The sequence below is a fragment of the Neofelis nebulosa genome, chromosome 5, assembly GCF_028018385.1.
Source record: "Neofelis nebulosa isolate mNeoNeb1 chromosome 5, mNeoNeb1.pri, whole genome shotgun sequence".
In the NCBI taxonomy this organism is placed as follows: Eukaryota; Metazoa; Chordata; class Mammalia; order Carnivora; family Felidae; genus Neofelis; species Neofelis nebulosa.
Window position 1 is genome coordinate 6,098,211 of NC_080786.1, and position 19,897 is coordinate 6,118,107.

General features: G+C 42.8%; 1 protein-coding gene across 4 annotated transcripts in view; it reads left to right on the forward strand.

Moving 5' to 3' along the window:
- DLEC1 (DLEC1 cilia and flagella associated protein) overlaps window positions 1–19,897 on the forward strand; it is a 93,034-nt gene that overhangs the window by 8,434 nt on the left and 64,703 nt on the right. For all 4 annotated transcript variants that reach the window (XM_058729418.1, XM_058729415.1, XM_058729416.1 and 1 more), the window contains exons 3-6: window positions 16,122–16,232; window positions 17,790–17,980; window positions 18,210–18,430; window positions 19,491–19,569. In XM_058729418.1, the coding sequence (XP_058585401.1) occupies window positions 16,122–16,232; window positions 17,790–17,980; window positions 18,210–18,430; window positions 19,491–19,569 (602 nt within the window). The remainder of the gene's footprint in view (window positions 1–16,121; window positions 16,233–17,789; window positions 17,981–18,209; window positions 18,431–19,490; window positions 19,570–19,897) is intronic.

The following is a 19,897-nucleotide window of genomic DNA, read 5'->3' on the forward strand; positions in this document are numbered from 1 at the left end:
TAGCACCACTTTCACTGTGTCCTATAAGTTGGGTATGTTGTATTTTCACTTTCATTGTCTGTCTCTAAGTATTTTCTAATTCCATTGTGGTTTCTTCTTTGATCCATTTGTTGTTTACAAATGTGTGGTTTAAGTCCCACAGTTTAGTGAATTTTCCAGTTTCCTTCTGTCCCTGATTTCTAACTTCATCCCATTGTTGTCAGAGAAGATACTCTGTATGATATCTATCTTTTAAAATCTATTGAAATTCAATTTGTGGCTTTACGTGTGGTCTGGGAAAGGTCTAATGTGCACTGGAGAAGAACATGTAAATAAATGGCTGTCGTTGGGGAGCGTACTGTTAGATCTTGTTGGTCTATTGTGTTCTTCACATCCTCTGTTTCCTTACTCATCTTCTGTCTTGTGTTTCTGTCCATTATTGCAAATGGGGTACTGAAGTGTCCAACTAATATTGTAGAATTGTCTATTTCTCCCCTCAATTCTGTCAATTTTTGCTTCATTATTTTGATGGCCTGTATTTAAGTGTGTAAATGTTTATAGTTGTTATATCTTCTTGTCATACTGAACCTTTTATTAATATATAATGCCTTTATTTGTGTCTTTTTTTTGAATGTTTATTTTTGAGAGAGAGAGAGTGCGGGGGAGAGGCAGAGAGAGAGAGGGAGAGAGAGAATCCCAAGCAGGCTCCATGCTCAGTGCAGAGATTGACGTGGGGCTCGTTGCGGGGCTTGAACCCACAACCATGAGATGTTGACCTGAGCCAAAATCAAGAGTCAGATGCTTAACCAACTGAGCCACTCAGGCACCCCTGTCCTTCTTTGTGTCTTGTGACCTTTTGATTTAAAGCCTATTTTGTCTGATATTAGAATAGCCACCCCTTAGGTGCTTTTGCATGGAATGCTATACTTTTGTTTACTATTTGCATGGAATATCTTTTTGCATCCTTTCACTTACATTCTATTTGTGTCTTGCATCTAAAGTGAGTGCATTATACTCAGATGATGAAGCGTCCGACTTCGGCTCAGGTCATGATCTCACAGTTGATGGGTTTGAGCCCTGCGACAGGCTCTCTGCTGACAGCTCACAGCCTAGAGCCTGCTTCAGATTGTGTCTCCCTCTCTCTCTGCCCTTCCCCTGCTCGCTCTCTCTCTCTCTGTCTCTCAAAAATAAATAAACGTTAAAAAAATTTTTAAAAATAAAGTGAGTCCATTATAGACAGCATGTAGTTGGATCATGTCTTTTTATTCATTCTTCCAAACTGTCTTTTGATTGGGGAGTTTAATCTATGTACATTTAAAGTAATTACTAATAAGGAGGGATTTCTGTCATTTTGTTATTTTTTTCTATATGCCTTATAGATCTTCTGTCTCTTATTTGCCACATTACTGTTTTCTTTTGTGTTGGGTCTGTGTGAGTGTGTGTGTGTGTGTGTGTGTGTGTGTGTGTAATGTTTAAATTCCTTTCTAATTTCTTTTGTGTATATTCTACAACTAGTTTCTTTGTGGTTACCATAGGGATTATATTTAACAACCTAAAGTTACAACACTCTAATTTGAATTTATACCAGCTTAACTTCAATAACCTACAAAAGTTCTGCTTCTTTACGGTTCTGTCCCCACCCTGTTAGGTCGCTGAAGTCACAAAATTACATCTTTACCCATTGTGTGCCCAGAAACATAAACTAACAGTTCTTTTAAATGCATTCGTTTCTTGGGTTTCCTGGGTGTCTCAGTCCATTGAGCATCTGACTCTTGATTTTAGCTCAGGTCATGATCTCATGTTCATTAAACCGAGCCCTGCATTGGGCTCTGTGCTGACAGCAAGGAGCCTGCTTGGGATTCTCTCTCTCCTTCTCTCTCTGCCCCACCCTTCCCCTTGCTTTCGCACACTCTCTCTCTCTCAAAATAAACTTTAAAAAATGCATTAGTTTCTTTCAATGATGTAGAAAACAAGACTTCAAGTTATGAACTGAAGCTAATATAATTCCAGCTTTTAGACTAATACTTGTTTTTTTCCCTTTAAATAATAATCTCTTAAATCATGTAGAAACCTTCCATGATTTCCCATGCATTTACCTTTTTTTTTTTTTTTTTTGAGATCTTTATTTCTCCATACAGCTTCAGGTTACTCTCTAGTGTCCTTTCATTTCACCTTGCAGGGCTCTGTCAGCATTTCTTGCAGGCAGGTCTCATGGTAACAGACTCCCTCAGCTTTTGTTTATCTGCGAATGTCTTCATTTCTTACTTACTTTTGAGGGACGGTTTTATCAGATACAGGATTTTTAGTTGACAGTTTTCTCCTTTTAGCACTTCGAACACATTGTCCCACTGCCTTCTGGCCTCCAAAATTCTTGGAGATCTGCGGACAACCTTACTGAGGGCCCTTATATGTGCCGAGTGGCTCTCCTGCTGTGAAGATTCTCTCTTTGTGTCTTTCAAAGCTCGATTAGTGTGTTTTGTTGTGAGTCTCTGAGTTCATCTTACTTACAGTTCACTGAGCTGCTTGGATGTTTACATTCATGTATTTCCTCCCATTTGGGAAGTTTTCAGCCATTATTTCTTCAGATATTCTCTCTGCCCCTTTCTCTCCCCTCTTCTGGGATTCCCACATGTGTGTGTGGGTCGGTTTGATGCTGTCCCGTGGGTCCCCCAGGCTCTGTTCACTTTTCTTCAGTCTTTCCATTCTGTTCCTCAGACGTGATCATTTCCATTGTCCTATTTCAATGTCACTGATTCTTCTACCTGCTCAAACCTGACTTTGAATCTCTTTGATAGTGAAGTTTTCATTTCTAGTTATGGTACTTTTCAGCTTCAACATTTCTTTCTGGTTTCTTTTTCGGTTTTCATTGTCCTTACTGATATTTACATTTTGTTCATACGGCACCTTCTTGACTTTCTCCACATCTTCCTGTCGTTCTGTGAGCATCTTAAGACTGTTGTTTTATAGTCTTTGTCTAGTATATCTGTAATCAGGTCTTTTTCAGGGACAGTTTCTGTTGGTCGATTGATTTCCTTTGAATGGGCCACACTCTCTTATTTCTTTGTATGTCTTGTGATGCTTTTCTTTTAAACTAAACTCTACACCCAACTCTACCATGAGATCAAGAGTCATGTGCTCTCTGACTGAGCCACCTAGGTATCCCTCTTGTGATTTGTTGTTGTTGAAAACTGGATATTTGCGGGGCGCCTGGGTGGCTCAGTCGGTTGGGCGGCCGACTTCGGCTCAGGTCATGATCTCGCGGTCTGTGAGTTCGAGCCCCGTGTCGGGCTCTGTGCTGACAGCTCAGAGCCTGGAGCCTGTTTCGGATTCTGTGTCTCCCTCTCTGTGACCCTCCCCCATTCATGCTCTGTCTCTCTCTATCTCAAAAATAAATAAATGTTAAAAAAAAAAATTAAAAAAAAAAGAAAACTGGATATTTGAATCTAATGTACTAACTGTAGAAATCAGACTCTCCTCCTTCTCTAGAACTTGTCATTTTTGTTTATTGTTCTTGCTTTTTAAAAAATTGTTGTAGGCTGTCTGTGCCAAGGGTCAGCCTGAGATATAAACGTAAGGTCTTCTCAGGTCTTTTCTCAGCCTTTCCCCGGACATGTGCAGTCAAGTTCTAATTTTGTCCACATCTGCAATTGTTTTTGAATGTCCTAGTCTTTTTTAATTAAAAACATTTTTAAATGTTTATTAACTTTCGAGAAAGAGACAGAATGCAAGTGGGGGAGGGTCAGAGAAAGAGGGAGACACAGAATCTGAAGCAGGCTCCAGGCTCTGACCAGTCAGCACAGAGCCTGACCCAGGGCTCAAACTCATGAACCGCGAGATCATGACCTGAGCCGAAGTGGGCCACTTAACCAACTAAGCCACCCAGGTGCCCCTTGAATGTCCTAGTCCTTAATATCTGGTTCCCAAAAGGGGGAAAAAGGAAGATGAATGGGAGGAAAAAGGCACCAGCCCTTTAAATTGCCTAGAAGTCACTTCTGTAGGAGGAGGGGTTTGCAGCTGTGGAGGAAGGCCCTCAGCAATGGCCGCTGGCCTCTTTGTAGGCACCTCTGTGGTCAGAAGCAGTAATGTGAAATCAGAGCACAGATACCTGGTATTTGGAAGATGGAGCCCTCTTTGCTCACCCAGGCTCCCGCCAACTGTGCAAGTTGCACCAGAAATGCACGCACAGATGTTTGCCATGGGGGTGGGATGGTGGCTGGGTAGCTGCCACTCTGCTGAGTTGAAGTTAGCCGCCATTTACCTCCAAGTCTTGCCCAGAAGTTCCAAGTCTTCTGTAGACTCCAGCGTTCCAGAACAGTTACTTTAGGCTGCTTCTGCCAGTGCAGCTCTTGTCTAAGCGGGGAGATGGCTTCTGGCCGTCTCAGAATCCTCTCCTGACGTTCTTGGCCGGCCTTTCATTCTGTGGCTCTCATGTCTCCTTGTGGCCGGATTCAGACTCCCTCTTGGCAACACCAACAGTAGGCGTGCAGTGCTCTTCTCACTGCAGCCGTCAGAAGGCACAGGTGATGGTAACCTGGACCACCTGGTCAAGCTGGCGTCTGTTGTGGTTTTCCACATTAAATTCTCCAAATGAAACTACAGCTGATGAGTATTCGTGGAGAGGTACGGTCAGATTTCACCGATTCTCCTTCCTCCTCAAAGCTCCATCACCACACCCGCCAGCATTCACTGAGAACCTTTTTCTCAGACAGCCACCTCGATGGCAACACTCTCTTTGGTCAATTTCTTTGTTAAAGAAATTGGGTTGTTTTCCTGTAGACTTGTCCGTAGTCTTGATTTTGCTGATTTCAATATTGTGGTGTCATTTAACCTGGTCTCCTGGTTCCTGTATTTCCTGCAATTGAGTGAGTAGTTCTAGAGACTTCATGAGGCCTAGGTTCGATTATTTTGTGGGCGAAAGGGCAAGACTACTTCATAGGTCTTGCTGTGTGCTGCCTTCGGGAGGCACTTGATTTCTGATGTCTCTCTCTTCATGATGCTGGTAACCTTTGCCTGGATCCATTATCTCATTAGGGGCTGTAAATTATAATGACACGCTAATGGTATGGGGTACTTCTCCATGGGGAAGCTTTTCAGCAACTACTATGGTTATCATTGATGGGCAGGATTAATTCTTTCTGGTTTTTAAAATAACGAGTTGGTTCCCCGAGCATTTCCAAAAGTGACTAATGAGGTTTGTTGGTTGATTTTTCGTGTCATTATGAACTTGTGGATTTCATAACTACAGTTGTATTTATTATCTTTATTAATGCTCACATCGTCCCATCTTGGGCCTATCGGAGCTTTTTCAAGTTCCCTCCTAACTCTTTTGATACAATAGCAGTTGTCTTTGATAGCTTCCTTATTTTCTAGAATGGTTAGATGTTCCAGGCTTTATCTTCTTGCCCCGGACCTGCAATCAGCCATTTCTCCAAGGAGGCCTGGTTCCCTTTATTGTCCCCAAAGACTTTGATCTATCCTCCTGCATCCCTGAAAATCATCACTTTCTGGTGCAATAGGAAGAAGGGACTGTGCTTTTAGGGTTGGGAGACTGCATATCTGTGGCCCAGAGGGAGGGAGAGGTGGAAGAGAGTGGCTTAGAAAGGCATTAGACTTACGGGGTCTTCCTAGGGACCAGATGCTGTGTAAGACGCGTTGCCTAGGTTATCCCGCTGAATCCTTCCAACAATCCTGCGAAGTAGGTTTCCTCTCCAGTTTATAGCTACAGGAACTAAACTGAGAGAAAGGGTCAAATAACTTCCCTAAGTTCCCACAACTCAGAAGTACTGGGGCCCACATTTGAACTTGAGTGAGTCTGCTGTCAGAGCTCAGCTTCTATCAGGAGGAGGAGGAAGGATTGGTGACCAGAGCAGGCCTGGTGTCCCACAGGTGTAGATGCCTTCCCTCAAGGCGTGGCCCTGGGTACGAGGCCCTAACCTCGGTCAGGCCTGCCACCTCTGAGGCCCAGCCCAGTGGAGAGTGAACACTCGGTGCACACTCCGTATCTCGTCCTGTGTCCCCCACCCCACAGCAGAGTTGCGTAGCTGCCAGCACCCCTCCCTCCACCGTGGACTTGGCAGAGATTATTGGTAGCAAATTCTCAGGAGGTATTATCAGTTGCCTGATGTCCCCTGAGCCCCAGAAGTCCAATGCTCTTCCTGTCTTGGTGGGATTCTTCTGGCTAGAGATCAAGGGGGATGAAATGTTTGGTTGTTTTTAAGTGAAAGTGAAATAAAACATTGAGAACTGGGCACCCTCAGTCAGGGGAGTTTTTCAATGACCTTCATTCTATTTTTTACCCAAGATAATATAGTTATAATCAGACATTATCTGCTCTGGTTTCTCAGCCTTCCGCTGGTAACGTTTCTCTTTTTTTATTTCGAAAGTAGCAGAAGTAAAGATCTTAATCCAGTTCCATGGACATCCCTCTGGTTCCTGCTTCTGGGTGGCAGGTGGGGGGAATGGAGGAACATGAGGTGACCCAGGAACTTTTTTTTGCTTTAGAGAGTGTGTGAGTTGGGGAGAGAGGGGCAGAGGCGGGGGGCAGGGGAGAGAGAGAGAGAGAGAGAGAGAGAGAGAGAGAGAGAGAGAGAGAGAGAATATGAATGAATCATAAGCAGGTGCAGGCTCCACGCTCAATGCAGAGCCTGACTTGGGGCTCAGTCCCATGACCCTGGAATCATGACCTGAGCTGAAATTAAGACACGCTCAACCAGCTAAGCCACCCAGGTGCCCCAAACCTTTTTTTGTAACTTCGGTGATTGATGATGATGACATTCCCCTGAAACCTTTCTTTTTTAGGCACAGAGGCAGCCTTTCTCTATTTGCTAAATGTCACAAGGTGAAAAACATGTAAATTCCCCAGTCGGGGAGGGGAGGTGGGGAGAGGATCAGAACATCTTGTGCTTTCATTCCCTTCCCTTGCTGGTAAATTGCCCACATTATCTCTCAGGGAATGGAACAGAGCCATGCTCAAGAGTATAGGGTCGGTGTAGGCAGCCCACTCTTCCCAGGTGGTGGAGGATGGTCACGAGGCCAGTGCAGGGTTTTCCAAGGCTCACCTGGTACATAATCCAGGCCAGACATGGAGAAAGACTTTCCAAAGATCTGACAAATGAACTGGCCCCTGCTTCTGCAGACATAACACCTAACTGCCCACAGCCTGGGGGAGGACCGTGGAGAGAATGGTATCAGAAGAGAAGAGGATACGTCTCCATCCCACACACCCCCTGCCCTTTGTATGGAAGTTTTATCTTCTAATATTTCAAATAGGCCAATACCAAAGTCGTTGGGAAGTGGGATGGAACAGAACTTGGCATTCCCGCCACCCTCTGCTGAGGTCTCTATTGCACAGGAGAGGCCAAGGGACCACGTTTCCCAGAATGCACCTTTCCCCGAGGTTTCCAGGTTAGGTCACTCATGAGAGATTTGGGCGAGTTTTGGAAGGGGAGGTCACTGTTCTCCAGAAGCAGTAGCAGGCAGATAACTGAGCAGCTGTGAATTTCACAGCAGCTTCCAGATAACTTCTTGAGAACTCCCTACCTCAGTGCTGCTGGCCGAAGTTGGTAGCAATAGCTTCCCTGACATTCTGTCTCCCTTTCCATCATCCCCTACATTTAGCCCTTTATATATGATCTACAGAGAGTGATTTCTGTTTTCGTCATTGAACCCTGATTATAACAGTAAGCAAAATCTTGAAACTCCTAAATTAACAAATATCATGGGAGAAACACATATTTTTCACTTGTCTCACCTATATCCTGGGTTATAGGGAAACTCCAAAGGGCAAGGCCAGTTACAGGCACCATGTTGGTTAATGCAGCAAACAACAAACTTTGAGGACTTCTGAGTCTTCCATTCATCTTACTTATTCCTTATTTTTTAATCAATCTCTTCATATACATGATTTTAAAAACTCAAATGGTTTAGAGAAGCTTCGGATGAAATATAAAAAGCCGTCCCCCATGCATGACATTATAAATTTGTCCAAACCCTTAGATATACACCACCAAGAGTGAATTGTAATGTAAACCAAGGACTTTATGTGAAAATGATGTGTCAGTGTGGGATCGTCAATTGTAACACACATACCCCTCTAGTGTGGGGACGTTAATAATGCAGGAGGCTGTGTGTGTGTGGGGGGGGGCAGGGAGTATATGGGACATCTTTGTTCTCAATTTTGCTAAGAACCTAAAAATGCTCTAAAAAAAAAAAAAATCCTCCGTGCCACCTCTCCCAACCTCAGTCTACTTGCCAAAGGTGGCCATTTTCAGCTTTGATTCTTCTTGATACATCTAAATAACGTGTCTCTACCACTCTTCCTTGGATCATCAACCATGGATATTTTTTTAAATTTAATTAATTAATTAATTTGTAAATTTACATCCAAGTTAGCGTATAGTGCAATCATGATTTCAGGAGTAGATTCCAGTGATTCATCCCTATGTATGACACCTAGTGCTCATCCCAACAAGTGTCTTCCTTACTGCCCCTTGCCTATTCAGCCCATCCCCCCCCACCCACAACCCCTTCAGCAACCCTCAGTTTGTTCTCTGTATTTATGAGTCTCTTATGTTTTGTTCCCCTTTTTGTTTTTATATTATTTTTGCTTCCCTTCCCTTATGTTCATCTGTTTTGTATCTTAAATTCCACACATGAGTGAAATCATATGGTATTTGTCCTTCTCTGACTGATTTGATTTGGTTAGCATTATTCTCTCTAGCTCCATCCACGTCATTGCAAATGGCAAGATTTTATTCTTTTTGATAGCTGAGTAATACTCCATTGTGTGTGTGTGTGCACGCATGCACACACACACACACACACACACACACACCACATCTTCTTTATCCACTCATCCGTCGACGGACATTTGGGCTCTTTCCATACTTTGGCTATTGTGGATAGTGCTGCTATAAACATTGGGGTACAAGTGCCCCTTCGAAACAGCACACCTGTATCCTTTGGATAAATACCTAGTACTGCAATTGCTGCGTCATAGGGTAGTTCTATTTATAACTTTTTGGATGAACCTAAATACTGTTTTCCAGAGTGGCTGCACCAGTTTGCATTCCCACCAGCAGTGCGAAAGAGATCCTCTTTCTCCACATCCTCACGAACATCTGTTGTTGCCTGAGTTGTTAATGTTAGCCATTCTGACTGCTGTGAGGTGGTATCTCATTGTGGTTTTGGTTTCTATTTCCCAGATGATGAATGATGTTGAGCATTTTTCCATGTGTCTGTTGGCCATCTGGATGTCTTCTCCAGAGAAGTGTCTATTCATGTCTTTTGCCCATTTCTTCACTGGATTATTTGTTTATTGGGTGTTGAGTTTGATAAGTTCTTTATAGATTTTGGATACTAACCCTTTATCTGATATGTCATTTGCAAATATCTTCTCCCATTCTATAGGTTGCTTTTTAGTTTTGCTGATTGTTTCCTTCGCTGTGCAGAAGCTTTTTATCTTGATGAGATACCAATAGATCACTTTTGCTTTTGTTTCCCATGCCTCCAGAGACGCGTTGAGAAAGAAGTTGCTGCGGCCGAGGTCAAAGAGGTTTTTGCCTGCTTTCCCCTCTAGGATTTTGATGACTTCCTGTCTTACATTTAGGTCTTTCATCCATATTGAGTTTATTTTGGGGTATGGTATAAGAAAGGGGTCCAGGTTCATTCTAATGCATTTGCTGTACGGTTTTCCCAGCACCATTTGGATGTTCTTTCCTGCTTTGTCAAAGGTTAGTTGGCCACACATTTGTGGGTCCATTTCTGGGTTCTGTATTCTGTTCCATTGACCTGAGTGTCTGTTTTTGTGCCAGCACCATACCGTCTTGATGATTACAGCTTTGTAATACATCTTGAAATCCGGGATTGCGATGCCTCCAGCTTCACTTTTCTTTTTCAGGATTGCTTTGGCTCTTCGGGGTCTTTTCTGGTTCCATACAAATTTTAGGATTGTTTGTTCTAGCTCTGTGAAGAATGCTGCTGTTACTTTGATCGGGATTGCATTGAATATGTAAATTGCTTTGGGTAGTGTCTACATTTTAACAATATTTGTTCTTCCAATCCATGAGTATGGAATATTTTTCCGTGTGTGTGTGTGTGTGTGTGTGTGTGTGTGTGTGTGTGTCTTTTTCAATTTCTTTCACAACCTTTCTAAAGTTTTCAGTGTATAGATTTTTCACCTCTTTGACTAGGTTTATTCCTAGATATTTTATGGTTTTTGGTGCGATTGTAAATGGGATTGATTCCTTGATTTCTCTTTCTATTGCTTTATAATTGTATAGAAATGCAACCGATTTCTGTGCATTGATTCTATATCCTGCGACTTTGCTGACCTCATGCATCAGTTCTAGCAGTTTTTTTGTGGAATCTTTTGGGTTTTCCATATAGAGTATCATGTTATATGCAAAGAGTGAAAGTTTGACTTCCTTCTTGCCCATTTGGATGCCTTTTATTCCTTTGTGTTTTCTGATTGCTGAAGCTAGGACTTCAGTACTATATTGAATAATAGTGGCGAGGGTGGACATCCCTGTCACGTTCCTGAACTTAGGGTGAAGTTCTCAGTTTTTCCTCATTGAGGATGAGATTAGCATTGGGTCTTTCAAGATCTTGAAATATGATCCTTCTATCCTTACTTTCTTGAGGGTTTTTTATCAAGAAAGGTGCTGTATTTTGTCAAATGCTTTCTCTGCATCTATTGAGAGGATCGTGTGGTTCTTGTCCTTCCTTTTATTGATGTGAAGAATCACACTGATTGATGTGTGGATATTGAACCAGCCCTGCATCCCAGATATAAATCCCACTTGGTTATGGTGAATAATTCTTTTAATGTATTGTTGGATTTGGTTGGCTAGTATCTTATTGAGGATTTTTACATCCATGTTCATCAGGGAAACTGGTCTGTAGTTCTCCTTTTTAATGGGGTTTTTGTCTGGTTTTGGAGTCAAGATAATGCTGGCTTCATAGAATGAGTTTGGAAGTTTTCCTTCCATTTCTATTTTTTGGAACAGCTTCATAAGAATAGGTGTTAACTGTTCTTTAAATGTTTGGTAGAATTCCCCTGGAAAGCCATCTGGCCCTGGACTCTTGGTTTTTGTTTTTGTTTTTTTTGTTTTTTGTTTTGTTTTTGTTTTTGGTTTTTTTGGAGATTTTTTTATTACTAATTTGATTTCTTTACTGGTTATAGGTCATTCAAATTTTCTATTTCTCTTTGTTTCAGTTTTGGTAGTTTATATGTTTCTAGGCATTTGTCCATTTCTTCCAGATTGCCCAATTTATTGGCATATAATTGCTCATAATATTCTCTTATTATTGTTTGTATCTCTGCAGTGTTGGTTGTGATCTCTCCTCTTTCATTCATGATTTTATCTGTTTGGGTCCTTTCCTTTTTCTTTTTGATCAAATTGGCTAGGGATTTATCAATTTTGTTATTTCTTTCAAAGAACCAGCTCCTAGTTTCATTGATCTGTTCTACTGTTTTATTTGTTTGCTTGTTTGTTTGTTTTTTGGATTCAATAGCATTGATTTCTGCTCTAATCTTTATTATTTCCCCCATTTTGCTGGTTTGGGGTTTTATTTGCTGTTCTTTTTCCATCACTTTAAGGTGTAAGGTTAGGTTGTGTATCTGAGATCTTTCTTCCTTCTTTAGGAAGGCCTGTATTGCTATATACTTCCCTCTTACGACCACTTTTGCTGCATCACAGAGTTTTGGGGCTGTGGTGTTATCATTTTCATTGGCTTCCATGTACTTTTGAATTTCCTCTTTAACTTCTTGGTTAGACCGTTCATTCTTTAGTAGGATGTCCTTTAGTCACCAAGTGTTTGTCGTCTTAACAAATTTTTTCTTGTGGTTGATTTTGCGTTTCATAGCTTTGTGGTCTGAAAATATGCACAGTATAATCTTGTTCTTTTTGTACTTGTTGAGGACTGATTTATGTTCCAAGTATGTGATCTATTCTGGAGAATGTTCCATGTATACTTGAGAAGAATGTGTATTCTTCTTTAGAATCAAATGTTCTGACTATATCTGTTAAGTCCATCCAATCCAGTGTGTCATTCAAAGCCCTTGTTTCCTTGTTGATTTCCTGTTTAGATGATCTGTCCATTTGCCGTAAGTGGGGATGTTGAAGTCCCGTACTATTATGGTATTATGATCAATGGGTTTCTGTATGTTTGTGATTAATTGACTTATATATTTGGGTGCTCTCATGTTGGAGCATAAATGTTTATAATTGTTAGATCTTCTTGGTGGATAGACCCCTTAGTTATAATATAATGCCCTTCTTCATCTCTTGTTACAGTCTTTATTTTAAAATCTAGACTGTCTGACATAAGTATAGCTCCTCTGGCTTTCTTTTGGCAATGATTAGCATGATAGATGGTTCTCCATCCCCTTACTTTCAACCTGAAGGTGACTTTAGGTCTAAAATGGGTCTTTTGTAAACAGCATGTAGATGCATCTTGTTTTCTTATCCCTTCTGTTACTCTATGTCTTTTGATTAGAGCATTTAGTCCATTGACATTTAGAGTGAATACTGAAAGATATGAATTTATTGCCATTATGTTACCTGTAGAGTTGGAGTTTCTGGTGGTGTTCTCTGGTCCTTTCTAGTCTTTGTTGGTTTTGGTCTTTTTTTGTTTTTGTTGTTTTCCATCTTTTCTCCCCTCAGAAAGTCCCCCCCTAAAGTTTCTTGCAGGGCTGATTTAGTGGTCATGAACTCCTTTAGTTTTTGTCTGGGTAACTTTTTATCTCTCCTTCTATTTTGAATGACAGCCTTGCTGGATAAAGAATTCTTGGCTGCATATTTTTCCAATTTTCCACATTGAATATATCCTGCCACTCCTTTCTGGCCTGCCATGTTTCTGTGCATAGGTCTGCTGCAAACCTGATCCGTCTTTCCTTGTAGACTAAGGACTTTTTTCCCTTGCTGCTTTCATGATTCTTTCCTTGTCTGTGTATTTTATGAATTTGACTATGATATGTCTTGTTGATGGTTGGTTTTTGTTGAATCTAACTGGATGTCTCTGTGCTTCCTGGATTTTGATGTCTGTGTCATTCCCCAGGTTAGGAAAGTTTTCCACTGTGATTTGCTCACATAAAACTTCTACCCGTTTTTCTCTCTCTTCATCTTCTCGGACCCCTATGATTCAGATTTTATTTCTTTGTAATGAGTCACTGAGTTCTCTAATTCTTATATCATGCTCTTTTGCCTCAGTTTCTCTCTTTTTTTCTGCTTCATTATTCTCCAAAAGTTTATACTCTATATCGCTGATTCACTGCTCTGCTTCGTCAATCCATGCTGTCATGGCCTTCATTTGAGAGTGCGTCTCAGTTATAACATCTTTTAATTTCCTCCTGACTAGATTTTACTACTTTTATCTCCACGGAAAGGGATTCTATGCTTTTTTCATCCCCAGCTAGTATTCTTATTATCATGATTCTAAATTCTGGTTCAGACATCTTGCTTGTATCTCTGTTGATTAAGCTGTCATATCTTCCTGTTCTTTCTTTTGGAGTGAATTCCTTCATTTCATCATTTTGAGGGAGAAAAAGAATTAATAAAATAAAATAAATAAACAAATTAAGAAATTAAAAACACAAAAAAATCAAATGAAGGATGCTATATCCTAGGTGTGTTTTGGTCTGGTTGTTGAAAGAATCTTGATAGAATAGACAAAAAAGGGAAAGAAAAGAGAAAAAGAAAAAAAATCATTTAAAAATAAAAAAAAAAATCAATACAATTAAGGGCGTCTGGGTAGCTCAGTCGGTTGAGCATCCGACTTCAGCTCAGGTCACGATCTCACAGTTCGTGGGTTCGAGCCCTGTGTCGGGCTCTGTGCTGACAGCTTGGAGCCTGGAACCTGCTTTGGACTCTGTATCTCCCTCTCTCTACCCCCCTCCCCCCGCCCCCCCCCCCCCCCGCATATGCTCTGTCTCTCTCTCTCCCAAAAATAAATAAAAACATTTTTTAAAATGAATACAATAAACTAGAATAAAATGAAATGATAAAAGTAAAAATAGAATTAGGAAAATTTACAAAGAAGTAAAAAATATAGTAGAGAAAAATTAAGAAAAATATTTTTTATGAAAATGGTAAATAAAAATAAATTTTTTCCTCTTTCTGTATTGAAGAATAAGAAAAGGAAAAAATTTGAAATGATGGGCCAGCAAACAGAATGAAATATTATTGAAATTACGTCCAGTTTCCCCTAGAAATCAAACTATGAAGCACTTTCTAGGCCATAAACTAGCAGGCAGAGAGATTTGTGGTGATCCTCTAGAGCACAGTTGGCCCAGTTGGGTGGGGCTTGGTGTAGTAGTTCCATTCTCCATAGATGGTGCTGCTTAGTTTACTGGGGTGGATCATTGTTTCACATATATGTGTGTACGCGCATGCACGGGAGGGGTCAAATGGCGTCACCCACCTACCCAGTCTCTAGTATCAGAACTCTGTACCCTCCCCAGCTGGCCATCAAGCACTCCTCCATTGTCTCAGGCTTCTGTCCATTCCCCACTTCTACACTGTCTGCGACCAAGCCATCGTCCTGCTAGGTGGCACCTCCCTCCTGAGTTTTATCTCAGATGGGGCTGAGATAAAACTCACTTCTGAGGGTCCTGCAGTTTTGACCCGCTCAGACCTTCTGAGGATGAGTCTCCGTGAGCTGGCCCACCCCCCAGAATGTTCGTTCACATGACCGCACTGCTACAGATGCCCAGAGACTGTGGCTGGGTACTAGCCTGCCCCAGAGAAAGTTCACAGGATCGTGTAGCAGCAGTGTTTCGGGGATTATGGGAAATCACAACACACATCTGGCACCAGGCTTCACCCTTAACATCCTTGTTCCAACACCAACAAACGTGGCTGTTCTCCAGGGTCCACTGGAAGCTTTGCCTGTGGGGAGGCCATACAGCCTCTACCAAATGTCCTCTCAGCAGGGGAACCGCCTCTGCCTGTGTTGCCCAAAGACCCCTCGAACCCTGCTGTCTGCTCCTGGGAATTTGCCCTTCCCACCAGAGCTTTGCCAGGTATCAAGCTGCAGAGTCACAGACTCTGTGCTCCCCTGTTTATAGAGTCTTAATGGTATTTAAACCCTCTCCTCTCTCCCTTTCGTGTTCAGTCCCTTATAGGTGTTGCCACTCTTTCTCTTTCTCTCCAGCTATTTTCAGGATGAGTGCTTTTCCTGTACTCTCCCACCCCCCCCCCCATCTCTGTCCTCTCCTCACAAGCAAAAACAGCTCCCTGCCCTCCACAGCTTCTCTCTCCCCGAGTTCCCCTCTCCATGCCACATACCTGCTGAGTTCTGTGGTTCATGTTGTGCAGATTGTTGTGTGAATCTTCAGATCAGTTTTCTAGGTGTGTAAGATGGTTTGGTGTTGATCTAGCAGCATTTCAGGGATGAGAGAGGCAAAACAACAATAACAACAACAACAACAACAACCATGGATATTAATGCTTGACTTCCCACTTCATTAAATGAGATTTTACTCTTTTGTCTGTCAGTAGATCTGTTGGGGGTTGGCTGATCTAGCCAGTCTTGGCTGGCTAGACCAGCTTTAAGCTGTGGGCCAGCTGAACTTGGCTCTTTGCTACAAGTTGGGCTCAAGTCTGCTTAACATGGATTCATGCTGGAGTCCAAGGTAAAGGGGCAGGAGCTCTTCTCAGGGGCAGGGAAGCTCTTCTCATGATGGCAAAGGCTCAAGAGAGTAGGCTCAGCTGTGCAAACCCCTACCAACATTGGCCAAAGTACATCGCACAGCCAAAGTCAAGGGTGAAGAAGTGTACTCTGTCTCTACTTGTAGGGACTGCAAAGTCATATGGCAAAGGGTGTGGATATAGAGAAGGGTGAGGGGTTGGGGCCATTTATTTGACCTACCATACTTTCCTTAATTACATTTTGTTAACAGACCTCTCCATGAGTCACACAGTACGTTAGCTCAAATGATACCACAACACAGCCTTGTCTGATGGTTGCCTTCTTTTAAGTGACTGGTAATCACTTGACGATTAGTTTCTTTAATCTCAAGATTGCACAGGGTTCTGAGAAAATTTTGTGAGCTGGTTTAGGTTTGGAGGATGAAAAACTTGGGGTTCAGGTTCTTTAATGTAATGCTTGAAACACCTTTGTCCTTATTCCCTTCTATGTAGTGAAGTCTATCTTCAGATGGTGTGTGGACAGTGTGTTGCTACAGAAGCATCATTTGATCTGCCCGGATGATTACTACAGTGACACCGTACCGTTTTGCTCTGCACCTAAAGGTAATGCTTCTGTACTCTGTTCGAGCCTTTGGTATCATTCCAGGGGTGTTCTGTAGCAGGACTGCACGGGCCACCTTGGCTGCCATTTCCCCACGGATTTTTTTCCCTTTCGTTTAATTTGATAATGACTCTTGGGAGGGTCAGTCCTAAGCATTCCACTTCCTCTCTAACTCCCTAACACCTGCAAGACCAAAGTCTCAACTCCTCAGGGTGGAATATGCATTCTTCTTAGCTGCTCAACACCGAGAGATATGAAAATGTTTAGAAAAGTAGCTGGGGGCACCTGGGTGGCTCAGTTGGTTAAACATCTGACTCTTGATTTCGGCTCAGGTCATAGTCTCGTGGTTCGTGAGTTCGAGCCCTGCGTCAGACTGTGCACTGACAGCATGGAGCCTGCTTGGGATTCTCTCTCTCCCCACCCCCCCACCCCCGCCTCTGCCTTTCCCCTGCTCACACTCACTCCCCCTCTCTCAAAAAAGAAAAGAAAAGAAAAGTGGTTGAATGAACCAAGAGAGGGAGGGTCTGAAAACCTAGATAAGTAAGGGGGCAAATTCCTGACGGAGTCACAACATGGACCATGGGGTTTTTCCATACCCCATGTAGGAAAATAACAACTTTTTTTTTCCTTTAATGAGTCTGGTGGGAAGACTGAATAGAGAGCCAGAGAACGATGTGTATGTGATGTTGAGGTTTCCTGTAATGTGGGAGGCAAGATCTTTTGAGAGTGAGTGGGGTGGGAGCTTGGTTGTGGGTTTAAGCAGGGAGGTGGACTTTTGGGAGAGTCAGTGTATGGACAGGGGGAAGTTGCTCTGTGGATTCCGTGGCCACATATCAGGATGGCCCAGTGGTGCCAGGCTTGGAAGCTGAGCTCGCCAGCCACCCAGTCTGAGGCTTTGGAGCCAAGAAGGTATTTGGGGTGGGAAGGTTGTGATCCAGAGAATCAAGGGTGCTGATGAGAACAGAGTTCCATTGACGACCTGAGCTGCACAGAGAAGGCAGACCAGAGAGAGGTAGCAGAATTAAGTGTCACGCGATACCAAGCCACTTAATATTGTGAAGGTAGTTGGAAATTCGGTGTTCCGCAGATGAATAAGGATAGAGTTAACATGTGTTGAGGATTTACCAGGTATTGTACTGCTGCCAGTTTCATTGCATTCTTGCTAGCAATGAGCGTTCTCCTTTGACCTTTTGGGGATGAACTTATACGTATACAAAACTAATACAAACTTTGATTTCTCCTGTGAACTGTTTGAAAAGCAAGTTCACACACAGGGTACGTGTACATGCGTTAGAGGCGGACAGGCAGGCAGCGACCTACTCATGTTCTTTGACCAAGTTTGACAATCAAACAAGTACTGTAACACTCTCTTCCTAAGTCTCGAGTACGTAGAATGAGTCCCAGGGATAATTTATATGCTGAGGAGCAATTATATCTAGTATGATAAATGTGAAAGTTGAGGAAAAAGTCTCAAAGTGGCTTTGGTGGTTTTATTTAGGCATCTTAGAAATGTCCACTTCATCTGTGGCAGCTTTCAGTTTGGTTCTTTGGTGCCGCAGGCGTCTCTGTCCCTGGATGTTCAAAACTCACATTCAGTTGTGAGAAGCGTTCTGTCCCAAAGAAGCACCTGACCAAGAAGCTTGAAGATCCCTGCAGGAAGATGCTCAGTAAGTCTGACGAGGAGCTGGACTACACTGTGGACAGCCTGACATGGGACTCATCTTTAGAGGCCAAGCGCAAGACTGTCCAGGTTGGTGTGGAAGCCTGGGCGCGGTGGGGTGTGGGGGCAGCGGGCACAGGGAGGTTGTGGGGGTTGGGGAAGGAGTTCCAGGTGACACAGGATGTTGTGGATCCACAGCAAAATAGGGGGGAGGATTTGCCGTGATTACCCGTGGGTCGTGCGGCTGGCCAAATGCCAGCACACGCAGTCCCCCTGCCTGTCATTGACTCTCTATTTTGTGTGTGTGTGTGTTTCAAAGAAAACAGGTCCACCCAAGAATAAGAACTGGATGAACCACTTACCTGTGCCCCAGAGAGAGCTGGAGCGACTTCTGCTCGCCAGAATGGACAGTCGGATCCGCTTCCTCAAAAACCCCCGGTTTTTCCCTCCTAACACTCCACGTGGAGGTACGTCTCTCCTCTTTCCTCCGAAGAAGCCAGTGCTGACAGGAGACCTCCAGAGTGGAGAGCCAGTGGAGAGGTGGGTCTTTCCCTGACTTGTGTGATCAGAAAGTCAGACCCGTTGGAGGACCCAGAAGGTCCTGGGTCTGGCCTGGGATATAGAGGATCCTAGACTTTTGGGGGACAGGGTGTCAGTATCAGAGCAGAGCAGGGCTTCTGGGCTCCCCACAGGCCTGGCCTTCGGACATCCCCCAGAGGCCTGGACTGTGCTTTTCTGACCTGCCGGGGGTTTGAGGAATCGGGTTAGTGTTGGTCCTCTGCTCACATCTGAACAGTCTTGGTCAGATGGGAGGAATCTCCGTAGCCACATGTTCTTCTGTTGCACTCCTATGTCTTGGAATAGAAACTCAAGAATAAAAATACGTAAAATTTGATTAATGACAAATAATATACATTGTGATTTTCTTTCAGTGAGTGCCTTTGGCTTATTTCATCAGTTGTCCTCATGAAGGGAGTGAATTGCTTTATGAGTTCATAGTTTTAATGGACTTAAAACTATTTAACAGTTATAAGTCAAATATCTTTTTATTAAGAAAAATTAGAAAATTAATATTTTCAAAGAAAACCAGCACCCATATTAAAAACCCAGTTTAGGATGTTGCTATGTAAGCTTCCAGAGCTGAAGCCTTCTATGCATATTGAAAATGAAGCACGCAGCTGTACATATCTTCACAAAGATTCTATCGTGGGGTAAAATTATTTTGTAACCTGCTTCAACAACAGGAACAAAATCCAGTAAATGACATCTTGTGAATATCTCTGATGGTTTGGGTATATTTATTAAAAAAAAATTTTTTTTTAACGTTTATTTGTTTTTGAGAGACAGAGAGGCAGAGCACGGGCAGGGGAGGGGCAGAGAGAGAGAGGGAGACAGCATCCGAAGCAGGCTCCAGCTCTGATCTGTCAGCACAGAGCCCGATGCGGGGCTTGAACCCAAGAACCGTGAGATCATGACCTGAGCCGAAATCGGGTGCTCTACCGACTGAGGCACCCAGGCGCCCCGGTTTGGGTGTATTTATTTTACATGAGGCACATGGATGAAATTAACAGCTTTTCTCCCCTCTTTTGCCCTCCCACAGTTGTGCTGATACTCCAGTGTTTCTTGCTAAACCATCAGTCGGATTTTTCACAGATTATGAAGTTGGGCCAGTTTATGAGGTAAAAATCTTATTTCTTGGGGCACCTGGGTGGCTCAGCACGTTAAGCGTCTGACTCTTGATCTCAGCTCATGTCTTGATCTCAGGGTTGTGAGTTCAAAGCCCTGTGTTGGGTTCCATGCTGGCCATAGAGCCTACTTAAAACAAAAATCTTATTTCCTTACAGCTCCTACTTCATCAGCTTCCTTCTTTTTTTAAAGTGGTTCATGGAATTTTAAAACTATATACAAAATTAGGGAGAAGACTATGGTAAGCTTTTCCTTATTTCTTGAGGTATGCCTGTATCGCTGTATGTTTCCCTCTTAGAACCACTTTCACTGCATCCCAAA